This window comes from Corvus brachyrhynchos, unplaced genomic scaffold (genome assembly GCF_000691975.1).
Source record: "Corvus brachyrhynchos isolate BGI_N302 unplaced genomic scaffold, ASM69197v1 scaffold97, whole genome shotgun sequence".
Lineage (NCBI taxonomy): Eukaryota > Metazoa > Chordata > Aves > Passeriformes > Corvidae > Corvus > Corvus brachyrhynchos.
Genome location: NW_008239758.1, coordinates 5761861 through 5781732, shown reverse-complemented (window position 1 = coordinate 5781732; position 19872 = coordinate 5761861). Strand labels below are relative to the sequence as shown.

The 19872-nt window shown below is 47.3% G+C and overlaps 1 protein-coding gene across 4 annotated transcripts in view; it reads right to left on the bottom strand.

Moving 5' to 3' along the window:
- The window catches only part of NTRK3 (neurotrophic receptor tyrosine kinase 3), a 205778-nt gene that overhangs the window by 80044 nt on the left and 105862 nt on the right, over window positions 1-19872 (bottom strand). For all 4 annotated transcript variants that reach the window (XM_008640094.1, XM_008640097.2, XM_017742674.1 and 1 more), the window contains one exon: window positions 10666-10854. In XM_008640094.1, the coding sequence (XP_008638316.1) occupies window positions 10666-10854 (189 nt within the window). The remainder of the gene's footprint in view (window positions 1-10665; window positions 10855-19872) is intronic.

Sequence of the window (19872 nt, the reverse complement as noted above, 5' to 3'; positions counted from 1 at the left end):
AAGTTGAAAAATGACTGCTCTTCCTCTGAGCCCAGCACTCAGGTTCCAACACACTCCAGTGAAGCAGGCCAGGAGGCCGTGCCTAGGTGGAGTGAGACCTGCAGGGAGAGGTCTCTTCAGAAGTAGTCAAGAGAGCAAAGCAGAACATATTAAGACTGTAGCATGCCCCCCATGAAGGTGGAAAGGAAGAATTTCATCTAAGCTATCTGGAAAAGTTCAGAATTGCCATTTTCTGGGATCATAACATGCAGCTGACAGCTCCAAGAATGTGTTTATCCATCTAAACCCCTGACTCCAAAAGATCAACTGTGAAAGGATTTCAGGTGGGGACTCACAAACATGCAACATGGTCCTGTGGGCTGAACACGGGCCAGGCTGCTAGCTGTCAGCAACCTGGCGTGACCTTGAGCAAATTGATGTCTTTCCAGCTGCCACTCCTCATCCATAAAATGGCGAAGAAGATGCTTGGCAGCCCCTTGATGGGCTGGAAGGAAAAATGCCTCTTTCCAGGAAATAGTGGAGATACGACGTGCCAGGTTACTTCTCCTCATTAAGAAGAGGATAAAATATACCCCATCCCTCAAATAATCAGCTGCCTGCTGTGCTCTCAGTAAGGTTCCCCTGACATTTGGGCTCTGCTGGGATCTGGCACGAGAGCAGAACAGTCCCACCCCACCCCATCTCTGGGATTTGCCCAGAATTTATTTTTAACGCAGCCTCAGTGTGAACATTTGTGGTGGGATTTGTATGAATCCACGCTGATCCCTGACTCTGAGCTCGTCTCACCCTGACTGTGCCAATAGCAGGGACTGGCAAGAGAACAGACGGCACAATCCCCCCACCCTACACCAGGAGTCTCACACAAGGCAGACCCAGAGCCTCCTGCCTCATTCCACGTGTAGGAAGGAACCTTTGGGCAGCCACCTCAGATGGAGCCACTCCTGCTGTCCAGGGTGACTCATTTGTTCTAGAGCATAAGACATGTTAAACAGGGCCCTAAGCTGGGCTTAAAATGACCTTTCAAAATCGAGCAGCCCCAGCTAAGTTCTTTATTTCTCTGGTTCTGGACTGTGAGCAATGGGATGGAGCAGAAGCTGCACCCTGTCTCAGAGAAGACTTGAAGACTGGGCTGCAACTTCCTGGCATATCAAGCTGTCAGGTACAGCTTGAAACACAAGGTCCTTGCTCTTGCCCACACCTGATGGCCACCACCTCCCTTGCTCAACGCTCCTCATCAATTACAGTGCAGAGATGTAAAATGACTGATACTTTTAATACAAAGGGCCTGTGATTTATTTATTAGCTGGCGACAGGCCCTGCAGTCCAGGATGGATGCATTATAAATCAGCTGCATTTCTAACCATTAAAAATTCATCCAATTCATAATGTAGGATGCCTATAATTTCCTTATTAGTGTTGAGTGCAAAGGATTTTTCTTTCTCCTCCCTTGGCTCTTTGGTTTCCCAAAGATCTTGCTCATCTGAGGATTATCTTTGCTTAATCCCACAAGAGGGAGGTGGAGGGGTGAGAAGGGCTGGGGGAAGGGAGACAGGGACTGAAGTAACTTTGTTCCAGTGTTTTCTTCTAATTGCAGTTTGCCATGTATACTTAGGAGACTTTGCTGTCTCCTGTCACACTTATGGGAGCCAGAGAAACTGCTTGTCCTGAATTTAAGAGATGTTTGCAGGGCAAAGGAAAAGGTCCCTTTTATCTCACAAAGGGAAAAAAAGGAGTATGGTGGTTGGACAGGGAAGGTTGATGTAAAACCTGTTAAAATGTACTAGTAAGATAAGAACAGGTGTCCATACATTATAAACCAGTGCATTTAAATAGATCAAACATATATATGAGATTTATACATAAAAATAGGTAGGTATAGTAACCTTCAGACTCAGTACTATGATTCAGTGAGGAAAAATAGGTTATTAGGGCTGAAAGAAAGGTGTGACATTTTTACAGACCCACAGCTGTGACAAAAAACTTCAGGTGCTGCTGCAGCATCAGCAAAGGAACTTGGAGCGAACATCAGAAAAAGCTGAGTCTACATGAAACTGTAAATCATCACTTAATTTGAGTACTGCATCCCATGTTGACCACACTTGGCTGCAGACAGCAGGACAGCCTGATCCTTGCTGCAGTACTCACAGAAATGTTCGTGCTTTCACTGGGTCTCGGTTTGTTCCCATCTCTTAAACAGATCTATCCAGGGAAGGGCAGGGAGAGAGGGCTTGAACAGATCCAAGCAAGGCTCAGCACGTGGGTAACTTGCAGTGTGTTCAGGAATGAGTGTGCAGGAATCTAAAAACGGATTATGCAATAAACCCTGCTTTAATGGGAGACAAGCCCAGGCATTGAGAGCAATCCTCACATGCTGTGAATCCAATGTACTTTTCACCTCAAGACACTTGCATACAAATCTTACACCAGCTGCACATGGAAATGGGTTTGCTGAGTTCTCCAATGGGTATGTTCACTTCAGCAAATCGCATCTTGTTCAACAAGGCCAGTGCTTTACTCTTAACCGTGGTGAAAAACAGCTGCCTCAGGTCAGGGCTTTGGGAGCACACCAGCAGAAGTGGTGCTTCCATGAGCAGCAGCACCTTCCTTCATCCCATGGACCCCACTCCCTGTCTGCACCCACCAACAAGAGCAAGACAGACAGCAGGATGTTGAGGTGCACTGGAAGTGTCCAGCAATCAAAAATGACAATTTCTGCATTTTTGTTATGAGAAGCTATCATGCTCTGCTCCACCTGCCCTGTGCTGCTGGGAGCCAGCTCTGTCTGCCTGCCCCATCTCCTCAGAGCCAGCCACCACACAAGGCTGGGAAACAAAAGCCTCCTTTCACACAAGCAACTCCTTAGGCAGAATAATTTTTTACATGGATCTTTCCCCAGCTTTCAGGACCAAATGGGCTGTTTTGGGCTGTTTAGCCCAAAACCAGCACTAAGCACAGGTTTGGGGTTTTTTTAACCTTTACTGATGTGCAGATTCTCTGCTACATTCTGGGCTGTACTTCTTGTCCCACAGGGCAGCCCCACTAATAATAATAACACTTGCTGTGTGTGCAGTCATGCAAAACTGCTCCAACTCCTAAACAATAGCAGCTCTTTTTAATTAGGAATCACAATTTAACCAGACAATGAACAAACAATGAGAGCCTGCAATCTCCAAACCAGTAAGACATCTCCTGTCTGATCACAATGATCTGCTTCTGAGAGATTTTAAACGTGCTTCTGAGAGATTTTAAACCTGAAAAACAAGCTGGGGAGACTAAAAAGTCACAACACAATATCCTTGCAAACTCTGGTGTCTTCTGTGTACCCCATGGCCAGGTACCACAGGCACATCTCCTTTATCCCAGAAGTGCAGAGGTACCCCAGCTTCCAGACACTTTCCCAACAGCCAAGCATTATGAGTCACAAAAAACTCATTCAAAAATGAGACAAATGTTTAAATGAGGGCCAAAAAAAATCAATACCACCACTCTGCCCATGCACACATACATACACCAGCTATTTTTACAGCAACCCACAGCAAAATTCACACAATCGACGAGCCATTAGGAGGACGCTCTTGATACCAGGGCTGCCTGAGTCTGCAAAAGCCTCAGGTCGAGCACTGTGTTGCTACCTCTTGTCTTGCAGGGATGAAACCACACCCATGAGGAGTGCTGGCTGGTGAACAGAGCCCTGCTCTCTCTGGCACAGACACCTCCTTCAGGTTTAAGCACACAACAAGCACAAATGGATAGGGAGAAGCACCAATACCTAGGCACACAGCTGGTAACACAGGGAATGTAAACCTGGTTTTTTACCCCTATTGTGTCCCACTCCTCTCACCCTGCCACAATGAGGCTGGACTCGTGCCAGACCATGGGTCAGTGGGTGGGGAATGCATGCCCACCCACGTAAGGACAGTGGAGGGTGTGTGGAGGCCTGGGAATGCTGCAAGAGGACTGGGAGGTGTGAGCCCCTTTATGAGATGAGCAGGGGCCTGGATGCAAGGTGGAATATCAGGGGGTACATACACATCCTCCATGAGACGCTGCATTCTTGTGCACTCCGGTCCAACCCAATTAATGCAGGGATGAGGCTGCCAGGCAAAAAGAGCAGCCTGCTCTGCTAGAGCCACTCCAAATCCAGTAGGAAAACAGGTCAGGACCTCCTCTCATCTGGCTTGTTAACTTCTTGACAGTTCACACATCACAAGCTCCCTTCCTGAAATCGCCCTAAGCAAGCCAACCCTGCTTGCTGGCCCCACAGACATCAGGATTAAACAGTCCAGTGGAGAGGCTTTTAGGCAGAGGAGAAAGCAGAGTTTCGTAGGAGAAAATACTTCCCTGTCAACCCCTTGATGTCTGTATCCAGCAGTATTTCCACCACCAGAGCAGCCTCTCTGCAGGCCAGTCACCATTAAGAGCCCAAAGCCACGTTCTTCTTGATTTAAGGGTTTCTCTTCCTCATGGATCTTCACCACCAGGAACCAACGTATCATCACTCAGCTGCACTGCCAGCGTCACTGCCCACGCCGGGGCTGCAGCCTGCTAGTCCCCCTTTGATCCTGGGTGTTGCTACAAATATCTCCAGTAAACACACGTTAAAGCAACAGAGAATGCATCGAAAATCCCAACAGCAGCAGGAGGTGATGGGCTTGTGTTCAAACCAAGTCGGGTGCCCATCCCGTGTGGAGCAAGCAGGGCTGCATTCCCGGCTCCAGCAGCTCCTCCTAAAGCAGGCAGGGACCAGGCAGAGCCATGCTGCTTTTCTTCCTCATGGTACAACCACACAGACAACATCTCCAGAGCTGGCTGAGGGGTAAGGTACAGGCAATGGATCTTGCCAGCCTTTCCAAGACATCCTGAAAAAACCCCATTGGTGTAGCACCATCACAGCAGGAAGGTCTGAAGTGTGAGACTGAAACTCAAAGTGCAGGTGCAATAGGTGGGATGGGCACTCCACTTCTGCAAAGGTAAGTTGGGCTTCTGGAAAATGTGGATATATCTTCCACTTGCTCTTTCAGGGATGGAAAAAATTATGCAGAGCAAAAAACAGCCACAGGTAGGAAAACCGAGAGCTGGGAAGGTTTCCCCAAGTCCCACTGTCCATGGTATGTCTCCTGCTGGTCAGATGCTGCAGCCTGCGCAAGGGGACAAGAAGGTGTCTCTAGGCACAAGGGAAGTTCAGTTCTCTCCAGTGGGGGACAGAGGCAGTAATTTTGGTTGCTCACACATATTTTCAGATACCTACAATATCTGCTCTGGGAACAGCCAGCCAGAGCTCACGAGGCTTCTTCAACATCCAGATCTTTTGCAGGATGTTCACATCAACCCTTGGAGCTCAGAGCAGTTTCTATGAGAGCCAACAGCAAACCAGACGGGAGGAAAATTTGGAGGCAGAAGGTCATTGCAGAGACCCCCAATGCCTTCACCTGTTGGCAGCTGAGCTCTGAGGTCAGGGCTCTTCCACAGTCCCCAGCCACAAGCCCATGCTTTGCTACAAACAGTGAGGAGACACAGCACAAAGTAGCAAAACACACATGAATGAGTAAACAGCTACTCACAGGTTCTCGTTAAAACCCTTAAAATATCTCACGTGAGCTGAGTGAGACAGACAAGAATGCAAGACCATGAGAGCTCCAGTGCAGAAGAGTCTTCACCCACAAGTGCCTACTTCAGAAGAGTAATGGGAGCTGGGTCCTGCTGGAGAAGAGCCTGGGGGCTTCATTTTAGAGGAGACAAGAGGAAAAGAATAGTTTGGAGAAACAGCAGAGCTCTGTGGGAGGGACTGAAACCTGTAGAGCCTTGCCCCAGGCTGGGAATGGGGAAGCAGAGTGCTGCTGTCACTTCACCCTGCACTCCACATTTATATTACATGGAAAGAATATTTGACAAATTCTCTCATCCCTGGGGAAAAAAAAAAAAAAAAAAGGAAAGTTTCTTTTCCACTACAAACTGTGTAACTAGTTCAGTTTTCTTTTTTAGGCAAATAAAACTACAAGCACTTATGGCTTTAGTTTTATGTTGTTGCTGTTTTTGGCAAAGATGGGACCATGAACTGACCCAAAATAGAAATGCTGCATACTTTTTATCTTCCCATGCCCAGGATGAGCAAAACACACTAGGCAAACAAAAAAAATTAACAGTTAGTGGTAAATATCCTTTTCATTTTAGTTTTTGAGATCTATTGAAAGCAGAGGTAAGAAAATCTATTTGTTAAGAAATATGATTTTTGAAATGACCATGATGTTCCTTTTAAGCTGCACTGAAATCCAAGATAAAGGCAGGGTACTGAGTGAAAGAGTGCTGATGGTGCTTTTATTGTGTGATTTGCCTTGTTTTTTTCTGAAGTACTTCTTTTTAGCCGATTACCATGTATTTACAGTTAGTGTAATTATATCTAATTACTTAATTAGCATGAATACATGTAATTACTAACTTCGAATATGTAATTATGTCAGGGCAGCCTGTAATAAATGAGGTTGAAAAAAACCCTCATTAGGACTCTACGAAAGGACGCCTGCTCCACCCGTGTGGAGAATGCATCCCAGTCCCCAGACTGCGCCAGTCCTGGAAAACACAGCCAGCTCCAGTCGAGGCTGGCAAAAATCTCCCCCAAAATCAAAGAATTTGCCCCAAAAGTCCAGCTTCACAATGCTTTTTACAACTGAGCATCCACTGCTGGGATGCAGGTGGGGATCTGCCCCCCAGAGCAATTTTCTCCATCAGAGTTTGGATTTTTTTCATCGATTTCTGTTGTTCTGCAGAAGACCTGTTTTGTTAGAGGAGAAATACAAGGGAACTGAACAACTCCAAAACTGTGCTGTGGCATTTGAGTAAAGCTCGAGAGATCAGATCCAAGAACTAATCTGCATCTGATGCATTGTGCTTAGAATTAATTACTATTTAATTGTTATTATTAAAGAAAAACAACCTTCCAAAATGTTTCTTCTGAAACATTACCAATATTTCACCACAGGAATTTCCATCCACTCATAATTACAAAACTTGAATTTTGGGAATTCAAATCTCCTGAACTTCAAGAGAGGGAGATAAGGTAAGAAGCTGCAGTTAGTGCCAAGCCTGCCCAGAAGGACACACAGCCACCTTCTTGCCACAAATGTGGGTAGACTGGATCATGTTTTGCATTACCAAAATCTCTGACCATGGGCTGATGTTATGTAATCCTAAACTCTCACCCTCATCGCTTTCTCTGCCCACCGTGCTTGCCACAAGTCCCATTCTTCTTCTCTGATCTGTTTATTTCCAGATATAGAAGTGCAAACTCATCACAACCTGTTGCTCCTCCTGCTGATGTTTGCCAAGCAGATAAGCACTTGGTTTCTCTTCCATGTGCACAAGATCAGGAGAAAAAGGCAGTTTTAGCCTATTCTTCTGAAATCCACTGGTGGTTGGACTGTCCACATTGCCAAACTCTTTCCTTAACCCTCCAAGTAGGGCCAAGGACAGCTGAACCAAGGACAGGATGCAAACCCAGTGCTGCCCAGCACAGCACGGAGCTACAGCACACAGATGGGGGAGCATCTTCTCAAAAACTAAATGCTTCAACATGAGGAAGCAGGGTGGTGCTGGTGTCTTCCATGGCTCTTCAAGAGCCCCTCATCCAGGAAAGGAAAGAGAATCCTGAGTCAAGCTTGTCCCACCTTCTGCACTAAGTCAGGCAGTAGCAGAAAGAGGGTAAGAGAACTGCAAAAATCCCAGAAAGCCAGAAGTGAGGGCTGGCTCCTGTGCCCTTCACCCCAACAGTACCAGGACAGCACATTCCCAGTGAAGAGCACGTCTCTGTCTCCTTGAGGACACGTTAACAAGAAGATCCCATGGGACAGCACGGCACAGTGGGAGCAAGAGGCCTCCAGCTCCGCAGGCAGGGAGCTGCTCTCCATATTTCAGCTGCGATTCCATTATGCAGAGCTAAGTGGCTGGGAATAAACATCCGTCATCCGTGCGTGATAAGTGATGCTTGCTAGTATGGAGGGTGACAGAAATCTATATCACATCAATGCACTATTAATACTGCATTAAGCATACAGAGTTTGCTCCCCTCGTTGCAGCATGGCAATGGGCACCGGCACATCCTCAACGCAGGCAGCATCCAAGAGCACAGGGATGAAAAGAGAAAGCAGAAAAGCTTCGTGGTGGAGAGGGAAAACACTTGCTGAAGATGTTGCTCTAGCAACAACTCAGTGCAAAGGAGAGATGCTGGGTGTCACAGAGCACCTTTGCTCACAGCTGCGCAGCGGCTCTGGGGGAGGGGGTGGCAGGAGTTTGCATCTGTACAGGTTCAGCTGGGCATTGAGGCACTCCCAGCCCAGAGAAGCTCTCTTTAAAAGTGGCAGCAAATGGAGAAGTGTTTGTGTCCAAGCTCTGCACACAGGGAGAGAAAAACCCTCCAGCATGACAACCATGGGGAGAACAGGAGCAACAAATATTCTCCAGCGCAGGCTTATGTTGAGTAGAGCACATCAGATCAAACAAACCCCTTACAGCAAAATCTCCCCAAAGCATGGTTAATTTAAAAGGTGAATTATGAAACTTTCAAACTTTCCAGCCTCAAGCAAAGCCACCAGTGAAGTCAGAAGTTTTGACCAAGTTAAGGCCTGGGGACTAAAATACAAAACACACACCAAATTCAACTCTGCCTGAGGAGTCAAGGACTGGGTTTTGCCCCATGAGTGACAAAGGCATCTAAAAAAATTAGGGTTTTTGACCTGCAAGCATCCAGCTGTGGTTTGCCTCTTATCCCCCAAAGGAAGTACCAGTGTTGTGGGGTTTGGCTTCAGCCCCACTGCCTTGTAGTCCTGGAAAGCCTGGAGCATTCCCTCCTGTGGCACCTTTCACAGGAGAAGCGCCTCCAGATGCCACCCTAAGCATCTCTGTGAATGCTTCAGATCCTACTCAAACAGCCCTGTGAAGCTCTGAGGTCAAGTCCTGTAGCGAGTGACTTCCCCTGCAACCCACCCAGCTCTGACAAGTCCCACAGGGCAAAGGCTCAGAGCAAAACTTAATCCTTTGAGATTTAAGCTCTGCTGCTGCACAGCCTCAACAGCACCCACGTCTTGCAATGGTCGGCGTACAGATTAAAGAGATTTGAGACAGCACAGGAGGGAAAGGAAAAAAAAAGTGAAGCGGGGGAGCCCTCCCTCCCAAGCCATCAGAGTTTGTAAATCATTTTGAGATGAGGTGCTATAAGAAATGTAAAATATATAATTAACAGCACAGAAAAACCACGCTACATTCAGCTTCTCCACTCCTGCCTAATCACCGCCCTCCTCCTCCCCTCTCTACAAACAGACCAAATTTAGCACATTAAAATGAAAACCAAGGGGAAAGCCAGGCACGTTCTTTGGGTACATCCCATTGCTCTGGCAAGTGAAGGATGGTGATCAGGGCTTGGGCACAAGCCAGCAGGACCCATGAGGGTGCACAGTGGGGGCTGCCTGAGGAATACCTCCTGGGAGCAGCAGCTGCAGCTCCCTTTCTGCTGACAGAGGAGTGGAGGCCAGGAGCAGCGTGCTCCTGCTGAGCATGTGATGCCACATGGCTTCCCGCAGGCTGGGAGATGGGCCTTCTCCCTGCTTCCAGGGGCCGAGTTCTGCCTCCTGCACCCATGAGTCAGCAGCAGCCAAAGGAAGAGCAGAGGTGACTTCAGCAAAGCACTCCCTGCTTCTGACTGGGCCACAGAGATAGCCCAAGCTGAGGGTTTTTCACCTTTCATTTTGCAGGATTTTTGTTTTTCCAGTTCTACCTGGAACAAATACACACCAAAAGGATGTGCAATAGCAAGAGAGGAACGTTACCCAAACCTCCTGCATTGCTCAGCTTGCATCTCAGAGCTGGTAAGAGGCCTGGGAGAGCTCAGCTACCGCCTGTGAGCCGCATGCTGGGGAAGGCTGCATCCCACCACTCGTGTGGGAAGTGGTGCAGGACTCCCAGAAAAGCATCCTTTTACACAGCACTTTTCTTTTATGCTCAGAATTTAGAAACACAAAGTGGAGAGGGCCACTTGATCACCTCCTGCTAGTCTAATGAGCCCAGTTCACAACCCAGATTTATGCAGGAAAGATGCAAAAGCTTTACAGAAGCCCATAAAAACAAGACATCCAGCATCTAAAACTCTTGGAGACAAAGATAGTTCCAGGCACCTGCCACACCTATGCCCATGTATCCTGAGCTTCTCCCTGGCCCTTTGGGGAGCCAAAGAGGCAGCCCCATGACTGGGAAACTGCTGGAGGAGGAAGGGGAGGCAGGTCCTTTCCCCAGCCAAGCAGGGGTCACATCCATCCCCATGCTCCCAGGGGACTCTTGCTCACACCTGGGACCTCATGCTTGGAGCTGACGAGGAAGAGCCCGGCTTGGAATGGCACTTTCAGGCAGGGGGGGAAGGTGACGGGTGGGTGGCGGAGGGAGGGTGAAGGGAGGTGAAGGTGAGAGTGGAAAGTCTTTTCTGGAAGCATCTACATGTATGTTGTGATTTCTGAGACCTGAAATTCACTTTGGTTTCTGGACCATACCAACACCCACTCTCCTCAAAAACCTCCTTCTCTTCTTCCTCATCCTCTTAACCTCTTCCTCCTCGCCCTCCTTCCCCCATCCCCCCAGCCCATCCCTCGGCCCTGGTGGGGGGCTCCGGCCGGATCGGGCACTCACACGTGTCTGGCTTGTGGCAGTTGTGACCTTGCCAGAAGTACTGGGGGTTCTCGATGACGGGGATGCGGGTCATGCCGATCACCACCGTGTCTGGGCCAGCGTCCAGGGATGAGGGTGTCGTGATGCCATGGTTGATGTGGTGGAGCGGACTGGCTGAATCCTCCTCTCCGCTGATCACTGCCACGGGACCTGCAAACAGCACACACACCCGTCAGGGACAGCACAGGAAAGGGGAGCAACCTGGAATGCTGCAGGTTGGCAGTGGATCAGCACCAGCCCCTGGACAGGATGCCTGTCCTAGCACTCCTGCCTGTTGTCCCATCCCCAAGCTTAGTTTCTCTGGGCAGCTCACAGGGTAGGGAAGGCATCTCAAGTTTTCCTTCCTGGCTTTGAGGTACCACACTAACAATCCTGAAGGGTTAAGCAGCTACAGGTGACACCACATCAGAGGTGAGCCATGCACAAAGTCCTCTCCTAGGGCTGCCATGAGAGAGCAGCTGCTGCAGTGCCTGTATACCCTGGCATCACAAGCTCGGCAGAAATCATAACCAGGCTTAGACTGAAGAAACATCACCCCCAACGAGTGAGTTCACCTCAAATCCATATTTGTGACATTTCTGTTGCCCAGTATGTTGCTCATCTTCTTCGCCTCCTGCAGCTTCACCTGGGCACACTCACTGAACCCTTCAGTCAGGATGATGCCTACAGGGACCCACAATGTACTGGAGCAGATCCTGCTTAGCTCAAGCTCACTCCCACCACCACCACCACAAATGGCAGCATCTTCCCCTTACCCTCCTGACCCCCAAAAGTCGCAGCACCTTTAGACAGGCAAGAAAATGAAGCAAAGTAGTCAGGCATGCAAGATGGGAACAATGGAAGGCTCCTATCCCTTATGTTTTATTTTGGTTTTAGACCCTCTAATAGCTGCTGCAGCCATTCTTGCTGCATTGGTGTTGGACAAGGTAGGGACCACAGTGAAATCTTCCACAAGATCTTTTTAATATTTTAACATGGGAAGGAGATCCACACTCAACTAGTGACACTCCTTTTTTCCAGGTACTACCAGAAGGTCAAGTAAGAAGGAGGGGAGATGCTGCACTTAGGCTTTGAACCTATTCAGAGAAGCCAGCCTTTTACCTACATTGCATTAAAAATGCTCATCTCCCACCAGTAATCTGCTTCTAATTGCACAATTACTTTATTATGTAGCACTAGCAACAAAGAAGGGAGTCTTCAAGCCATTTTACTCTCCAGAGCTGCTGGGAGGACGAGGTGAACATCAGCTCCATGCAGCCATTCTGCCTGCAATAATTTAGTATAAAGGCTGCTCATTTTTGGAGCTTCAAGTATTGTTTGTTCTTCCAAGTGGGATATAATAAAGTTATTGTGTAATTAGTAGAGTCTTGGCAGCTGTGACAGGTGTTTTAGTCACAAGGAAAAAGGGTCTCCCCCTTTATTGTGAATTTCTTCTGGCAGGTTCTGGCTTTTTTAATGTTACTCCCTGGGCCCGTGTGACTTTCCAGCTCTTGAGGTGCAAAGGCAAAATTCAGCTTTTGATGTAAGATGCCTCTGTTGGGACTACACACAGTGTATTTCTCCAAACACAGAAAGCAAATGGGCAATTTTAGTTCGAATGACTTTTACTCCCTCACAATGTCAATTCTTTGCAGGCAAAGCAGGAGGACTGGGGTTTGCATGGTGTGCACGTTCCTTCAGCCACACCCTGCACTGCTGGCCAGCCCAGCTGTGGTGGGAAGGGGAGAACTCTGCATTTCAAAAAAAAAAAAATCATGAAAACATCAACTGGTATAGAGTGGTGTAAATAATCTGAAAGAAGACCATAAAGATCTCCCTTGCAGAGAAGCAGCGAGAGAGGCTATTGAGGGCTCACTGCTTTCCTTTAGAAGCCAAGGTGTTGCTCCAAAGGACGGCTCCTCGTCAGGCAAGGGGATGTGAAAGGCCTCTCCGGTGAATGTCAGTCAGCTTGGATGAGGCTTTGAGCAGACTGCTACCATGGAAGGTGTCCCTGTCCATGGCAGGGAGATTGGGCTAGCTGATCTTTAAGGTCTCTCCCAACCCAAACCATTCTGTGTTGCTATGTGAAGGAAGGTTTTGTTGCCCTCTATTCTGAGAGCAGAAATGACACCTTTGTGACAAGGAGCAAAGGATGTAACCAGCCATGGTACATACACCAGGCTGACACACACCCTGCTGAGCACAGGGGTCTCAGGGACTCACAAAGCCCTGCCAGCATTTTAACCTTGCTGTTCTTGCTTGCACAGCACCTGCCCATTTTTAGGGCACACAGATGTGTCCCTCTAGCACAGGCCAGTTAAAAGGACATGGCTACATCTAAAAGAGCAGGGCACAATCCAGGAGGTTGGGTACTTGTGAAAATAAGCACAGCAAGCATCTATTAGCCAATGTTCTCGTGGCCATTGCCCTGACAATAAACAGACCCAGACTCTGACCTTCTTTACCCTCCACAGGTAGGGTTTTTTCTGTGGTTTACCTCTTTGGAGGACTTTCTTCACTTAGTTTCATGCCCCAAGCTTATCCAAGATCTTTGAGGCAAGAGGTAACCACATCTCAGCTGATCAACAGCTGCATTCCCATTCCCCAGTGAACATTCCCTATGAATGGACTCATCGTCTGAGTGAGTCATCCACCTCAAGTCAATGCTGCCGTTTTTCCACTTACAAGACCTAACAACCCTCACGAGCCTCAGAGCTGAACTCTGATTCTCCATCTCAACCCCTTCCCATCTCTGCAAAAGTGGGAAACCCCAAGAACTGCCAAGGCAGGGGCACCACAGAGAGAGCACAACATGTTAAGCATATTCTACCCTTGCAGTAACCCAGGGACAGTTTACTGCCTCCAACTGTACTTCCAGGTCTTGAAAAAAACTAAAATAAATCACATTCTCAAGAGTCCTAACGAACACTTACAATGGATGCACTGCACTATCCTCCCAGCTTTCCAAAACATTTCTGATGATTGTAGGCACTGATCTGGCATGGCTTAGAACATATAATTCACCCCAATATCCTCCAGAGGATATAATTTGATTAAAGGCAATTTTCAGTTGAGGACTTCTCCAAGTTTCTCCTATTAGGTTGTGGCCTTTTTGGGTGTGGTGGGGCAGCATAAATCTGGACAACATTAATTCCTACAGCCACAGTCATGGTGCTTTATCACTTTAATTCTCTCATTCCCATCTCTTCTGGCTGGTCACTGCTGAGATCCAGTTGCCTCTAAGCCCATGGCCCCTCTGTTGTCACTCTGAGATGCAAACGAGTGCTGGACTCACTGTGCAAGCCTGAGACAAACTTTAGAAACATCATGGGCATCAAAGAGCCACCAATCACTTTTATAGGTGTGACTATTGCTCTTACTCAAAATATACTCTGCCATTAGCAATTCCTGGAAATAAAGCAGCTACCTAGACTTCAATTTTTTAAATCTATCTTGGCAATAGCATATATTTTTTTTGCTTTTAAGTAGGCAAAGAGGTTGAGTTTTCAGATGTATAATGCTGATGAATGGTTTTATTTGGAAGAATTCTCACCGGTTTCACCAGTGCACTTTCCAGGTAAGGTTAAAGGGAAAAAAATGAAGCACAAAAAAAAAAGAGAGTACAGATTTTAGAGATTTAGGTTTACCTTCCATTTGACAAAGAAATGTGCAGAGAGAGATAGAAAAGAAGACAGTTTTTTACAGTAAAAATGTATAAAAAGAGACAAAGAGTAGCTTGGAGTAATTCATAATCTGTGATTTTAAAACATTATACAAAATATTTCAGAGTTTTTCAGAACAGTGATGCAGTAGCTGCTTCTGTGAATAACTCAGCCTGTGTTATGGACAAACACACTGTGGATATTAACTATAAAAAGGGTCTATTTGTTAAAACTTTAGGAAGACTATGTCCATTCTGAGCCCTGAACCTGCCACATCTGTACTCTGAAAGGCTCTCCCATGGCTCTCCTTCCCTCCAAGCAGGGCTCTCACCAGCCAGCAGCATCCACACTGTCTGCAAGGACAAAGCTGAGCTCTTTTCCATGTTAACCCCACGCATTTTTCCTGACAAGGAAGCAATACCAGCAGCACTGATGGAGGCACCCATCACTCCTTTTCCCTGTGGGGAAAGGCTGGGGAGATATTAGGGCTGCCCAGGGCTACCCCTGAATGAAGAAGCAGCCACTGCTCCAGCCCAGCACTGCAGCCACAGCCAACCTGCCCCTTCACAATACCAGTGGGAGAGTCAGCCACAACGACCAGGAAATCAGGATCAAATTCATCTGATGTTCACCAAAGAGCAGTGAAGCAGCTTGGAAATGTTACTTTTGGAAACGTCACAAGCAGCAATTCTGTTCTCCCTTCCCTCCCACATCCCCTCTACAGCCAAATCCTCTTTCCCGAGAAAGACACCTCCCTCAAACACCACCATTCTCCACCCTCTGTTCTCCCCCAGCCTCCCAGTCAGGCTACACTCCATCCATCCCAGCAATGTTCCAACTCTTCTTACTTTGCATCCGCCCTGATAATATCATCTCTGTAAACACTCCTCCAGATTCCCCCAAAATCTCTGCTTTTCGGAAAATCTCTCATTCTCTGTTCAGTGCTGTTCCCTCTGGCTAAACTGGAGTTTGGCTTGGTGTTTACCTTCACCTCCCTGTTTTTCTGGAAGCTCTGTGAACAGGATATGGCTTTCAGTCCATGTCTGTGAATTGCCTGGTTCATTCACAGTGTTATACAGACAGCTTGTTACTCATGAAAAATAAACCAAATAATAATAGTAATACATAGCTTAGGGACCCCTGTTTACACAATCATATCGTAGTGGGAAATTATTTATCAAGCCTAAGAGCTATACTTTATGATAAAACAGGCTCAGGAATATAGGGTATTGTATAAATGACCATAGATTAGAGAAGATAATGGTCACTTCTCACACATCCACAACAGAATGAATGCCCCAAGGCCAACAGGTGAAGAAACAACAAAATCTCAAGCTTGGCATCACAGTAACCTCTGCAAAGCAATAAAAGCAGTTGAAGGTGAAGAAAACATGACCTCTAAGGGAAAACTGAAAGAATTATGCTTTGAGTTGAGAGGAGACTGAAGGGACACGTGATAACAGCCTTCAAATATGTAAAAGGTTGCAGCAAAGAGAAATGTAATAGCTGTTCTCCACGTCCATTGGGGATAAAACAAGAAATAATAGGTTTAAATTGCACTGAGGGAGATTAGAGTTTGAATGTTCTCCCTGATGCCTCACGGTACGGCTGGTTGAGCACTGGAACAGATAACCCGGGGATGCTGCGGGAGTTCAGCCACTGCCAGGCTGGGAAGGGAAAGGTTAAAGAAACTTCTTTCAAGGACAGTTTAGCTACAGGGAGCCATTCTGCTCAGAGCCCTCACAGGCTGCAGCACTTTTTACCTGGAACCAGAGCCCTCAGCATCTTCCCCTTCTGATGCTTTCAAAGAAACTCTGAGGAGGGACCTGTCCAGTGCTGCAGACCAGGTTTGGGCAGCATCAGAGGCACTGTGGGTGTAGCACTGGGTCAGGATGGGGTCATGGTCTCTCCAGAGTGGTTTCAGAAAGGACAACTCCCTGCACAGCCCAGGCCAAGTGCTCGGGACAGAAGCTGAGTTTGCTGAGGCAGAGAAGAGCGAGGTGAGTGCTCAGGGCTGCAGGGCGATCCCCTCTCCCCACCCACGCCTCTGGGAGCTGTCATGCAGAACACCATTTTTTGATCAAAAAAGATCACTGCAAGAGCTAGTCGTGCCATCTCCACTTTCTTTTGTAATATAAAGGAGCCATATAATTAACCTACTTAATTAGGAACTGTATATGACCCATAAATAAAAAAAAAAAAGCTCTCCTAATAAAGTGGGTCACCATGCATTGTATAGCAAGAGCTGAAGCAGACCTCATTAAATTCCAATATATAGTATATAAAATCCATTCCTCCTCTGACTCCAAACCCCTGTTGACACTTCCATATTTCCCCAATCATAATCTTAAATTCTGTTCTTCAAAAGGTCATATCACTGACTGGCAAGTAGATAATTCCAAGGCTACATCTCTCAGCCCAGCTATACAACTCAGAGCTATACACATGCACATAAACAAGGGTAAAAATAACCTCAAACTTCAGCTTATCAGGGAAAAAAAAAAAAGTTTAAAATAAACTTTAAAAAACTACCAACCTTTTTGTTGGAGCTGAAATCAACCCACACCCCAGGGCTGATCTCTGCACCAGCAATGAGGGGAACTGAAACTCATAAAAGAATAAGTGAAAGCACAATAAATATAATTAAAAATCCAGCCATGCTCAGAGCAAGATTGCCTTTACTGTCTCATAAAGACAGCCTCGTCTTTTCAGGCAAACAAAGGGAAATCAATTTCTTAACTTTTATTGGCAGATGTGGGCACAGGGCCAAGGCAGTGCTTGGTGCCCATGCGGGGCCCATTTGGAGCCAGTCTGCCACGGGCTCCAGCCTGCTCAGCTCTCCTGCAATGAGAAGCAGCCACTTCTCATCCCCAGAGTCACCAATCCCAACCACAAGGCAGTCTATCATGTGGCACCTCTTCCACAGCAGACCCCTCACTTGTATAAAACAATGGGCTTTATCCAGGGCTCCCTCCTAATTCCAGCACTCGGTGCCTTCTTTGTCGCCACCACCTCAGCCGTGTCCAAGCAGCATTTCCCACATCCATACAGCTCAATTCCATCTCCATGTCACAAATTCACCCCAAGCTATCCCTGCATCATGCCAATGGACCTGGAGGGCATTGCTGCAGAGGCTGGCCAGAACAGCACGGCCCCTGCTTGAACCCCACTGTGGTGGCTGAGGAGCTTCCAAAGGTGACAGTCCCTTCTCTGTCACAGCCTCTTCCATCAGCTTTTGGGGAAACAGCATATATGAAAAATCATATCCTTGAGCTTTGCAGGCAGATAAAGACATCAAGAACGTAAATCTGAATTCTTAAAGGGATATACTCCAAATCCTCAGCTTCCAGCCCCTCCAGTAAAGAAGGCAGGAACAAACAGCAATCCCTTTTCCCCTCTCCTCAACAACATGATGTGTTTGAGATCCTGATGATCTCAAGGAGATGAATATTCCTCTGAACTTTAGGGCAAAAGGAAGGGACAAGCCTGGGATCTTTGCACCCACCTCTGCTTGGGTTGGACACATGTCTCTTCCCCCACTTGCACCTTCCAGCCCCTTATACACTGCAGATGCATTATCATATAAAAAAAGCTGTCAGATCCGTTGTCAGTGGGCGATCCCTACATAGGCAATCCTTAAAGCACTTTCTTTCCTGAAGCAACGCTGCCAAAATACTGCCATTTACAGAGGCCCCTTTCCTTCTTCACATATTGACATTTCCTTCTCTCTCTGATTTTTTCAGGTGATTGCAGCAGGGAGAAGGCACCTCTTGCTGCAAAAAGGGATGCATCAGGGAATAGGGGCTGCAGCAACCCTGTACATCCCCCCTTCACCCTTCCCAGCCTCCAGCCATCCTGGCAGTCCCATTTGGAGCATCACTCCATCTGGTGTAGAGGATGTCCAAACCTCCCTCACTCCTCCCATGTCCTTCCCTTACCCACTCTTTCTCAAGTTTATTTATTGAGCTTAGACACCGATCCTATAAGCACTCTCACTCAGGAATGGAAACATTAAGATCAAATCATATAAAATACAAAGTCAATGCATATGACGGCACAAACGCATAAATCCAGCAGAACAAGAAACAGAAAATGCTTACAGTAAAAATGGCAATACTATCTGATAATTAAAAAGGGTGGGATCTGACAAGCCAGAGCCATGCATAACAGCAAAGCCAGCCAGCACTCGCAGGAAGGAATAGCAGGAATTTTTACATTTTAAACTCCAGCCCAGTGTTACCAAGCGTCTTCAACTCAGAAAGCGTCTGACCAGCAAAGCAACTGCAAACAGGCTGCAGGATAACCAGGAGAACATTTTAGAACTTGTAATGCTAGGATTTGCTGGCGCCTGAGGGAATGACAAGCCAATACCTACTCCCATGTAATAACATATGGGTACTGGGAAGCTGGTTCATTTGCCAGGAGAAGAAGGCTTTCACTGCTGAGATCAGGTGAAACAACTAGCAAATAGTGCAGGCAACAGGAGAGGAAGAAAAGTCTATTTTATTCAATTGTCACTCCAGAGAGGGACATAGTGTTATGTCTGGCAATGCTGGTGCTGGCATTCAGACCATACCCAGTCACCTTCCACCATTCCTCCCACCTATCTTCTCCCATTTGCTGGTAACAAGCTGATTTTTCCACTGTTGGGCATGCATGTTCCCTGCAAGTTGTGAGGAGGAGCCAGATGCAAACCAAACATCCATCCTTGCAGAGAAGCCTCCTGTGATGGCATCTTGGAATGGCAAGAGTGAGCAGGGACACCCAGGAACACAGCACCAGCATCCTCACGTGGCCCTGCTGCAGCCTTTCTGCCCCAGCCCCAAGGTCAAGGTCCAGGAAGGGCTGGTGAGGCAGGATGGGTTGCTTTTGGGTACTGGATGCACTACGATACATCAGAACAAACCCCTGTTGCATTATTTTCAATGCACAAGGCCACCATTCCCATCCCTCTGTATGGGATCAGGTTCATTTGAAAACAAAACCTCATTTCCTGCCCCCAGGTCTCCATCCAGACCCCTCAGCTCCAGAGCTGAGCAACATCCTGCCTGCCCCATATCACCAGCTTATTGCCATTCACCTTTCTCCCCCTCTTTGTTCCTCTTGACTAGATTTGCTTCTTTTTTTTTTTTCCAAGCAAAGTCACCAAGCTGTCACCTCAGGGGCACCTTGAACTCGGGAGCAGCCCAGGCTTTACAAGGCAGGAGCCAGGCAGTGGCTGGGCAACGGCCTCACCAGCGTCTATTAATCTCTTGGCTCACTCATCCCTATCACAGACACACCGTAAAAATGATATAAGCATTTCATTCGAACGGCGCTGCAGAGAGATTGGGAAGAGCATGGGGCCAATTGATTTCCACTATGTCTGCTCTTTACCTCCAGGTATAAATACAACAGCAAAATCAATCGGAATAACATCATATCAGCTTTCTAATCTCTTCTGTTCGCCAGACACGCTTTATATACTGCAGCATTTCCTACAGCTTCTCCACAGGAGGCTCCAGCACCTCTGCACCCCTCGTGCAGC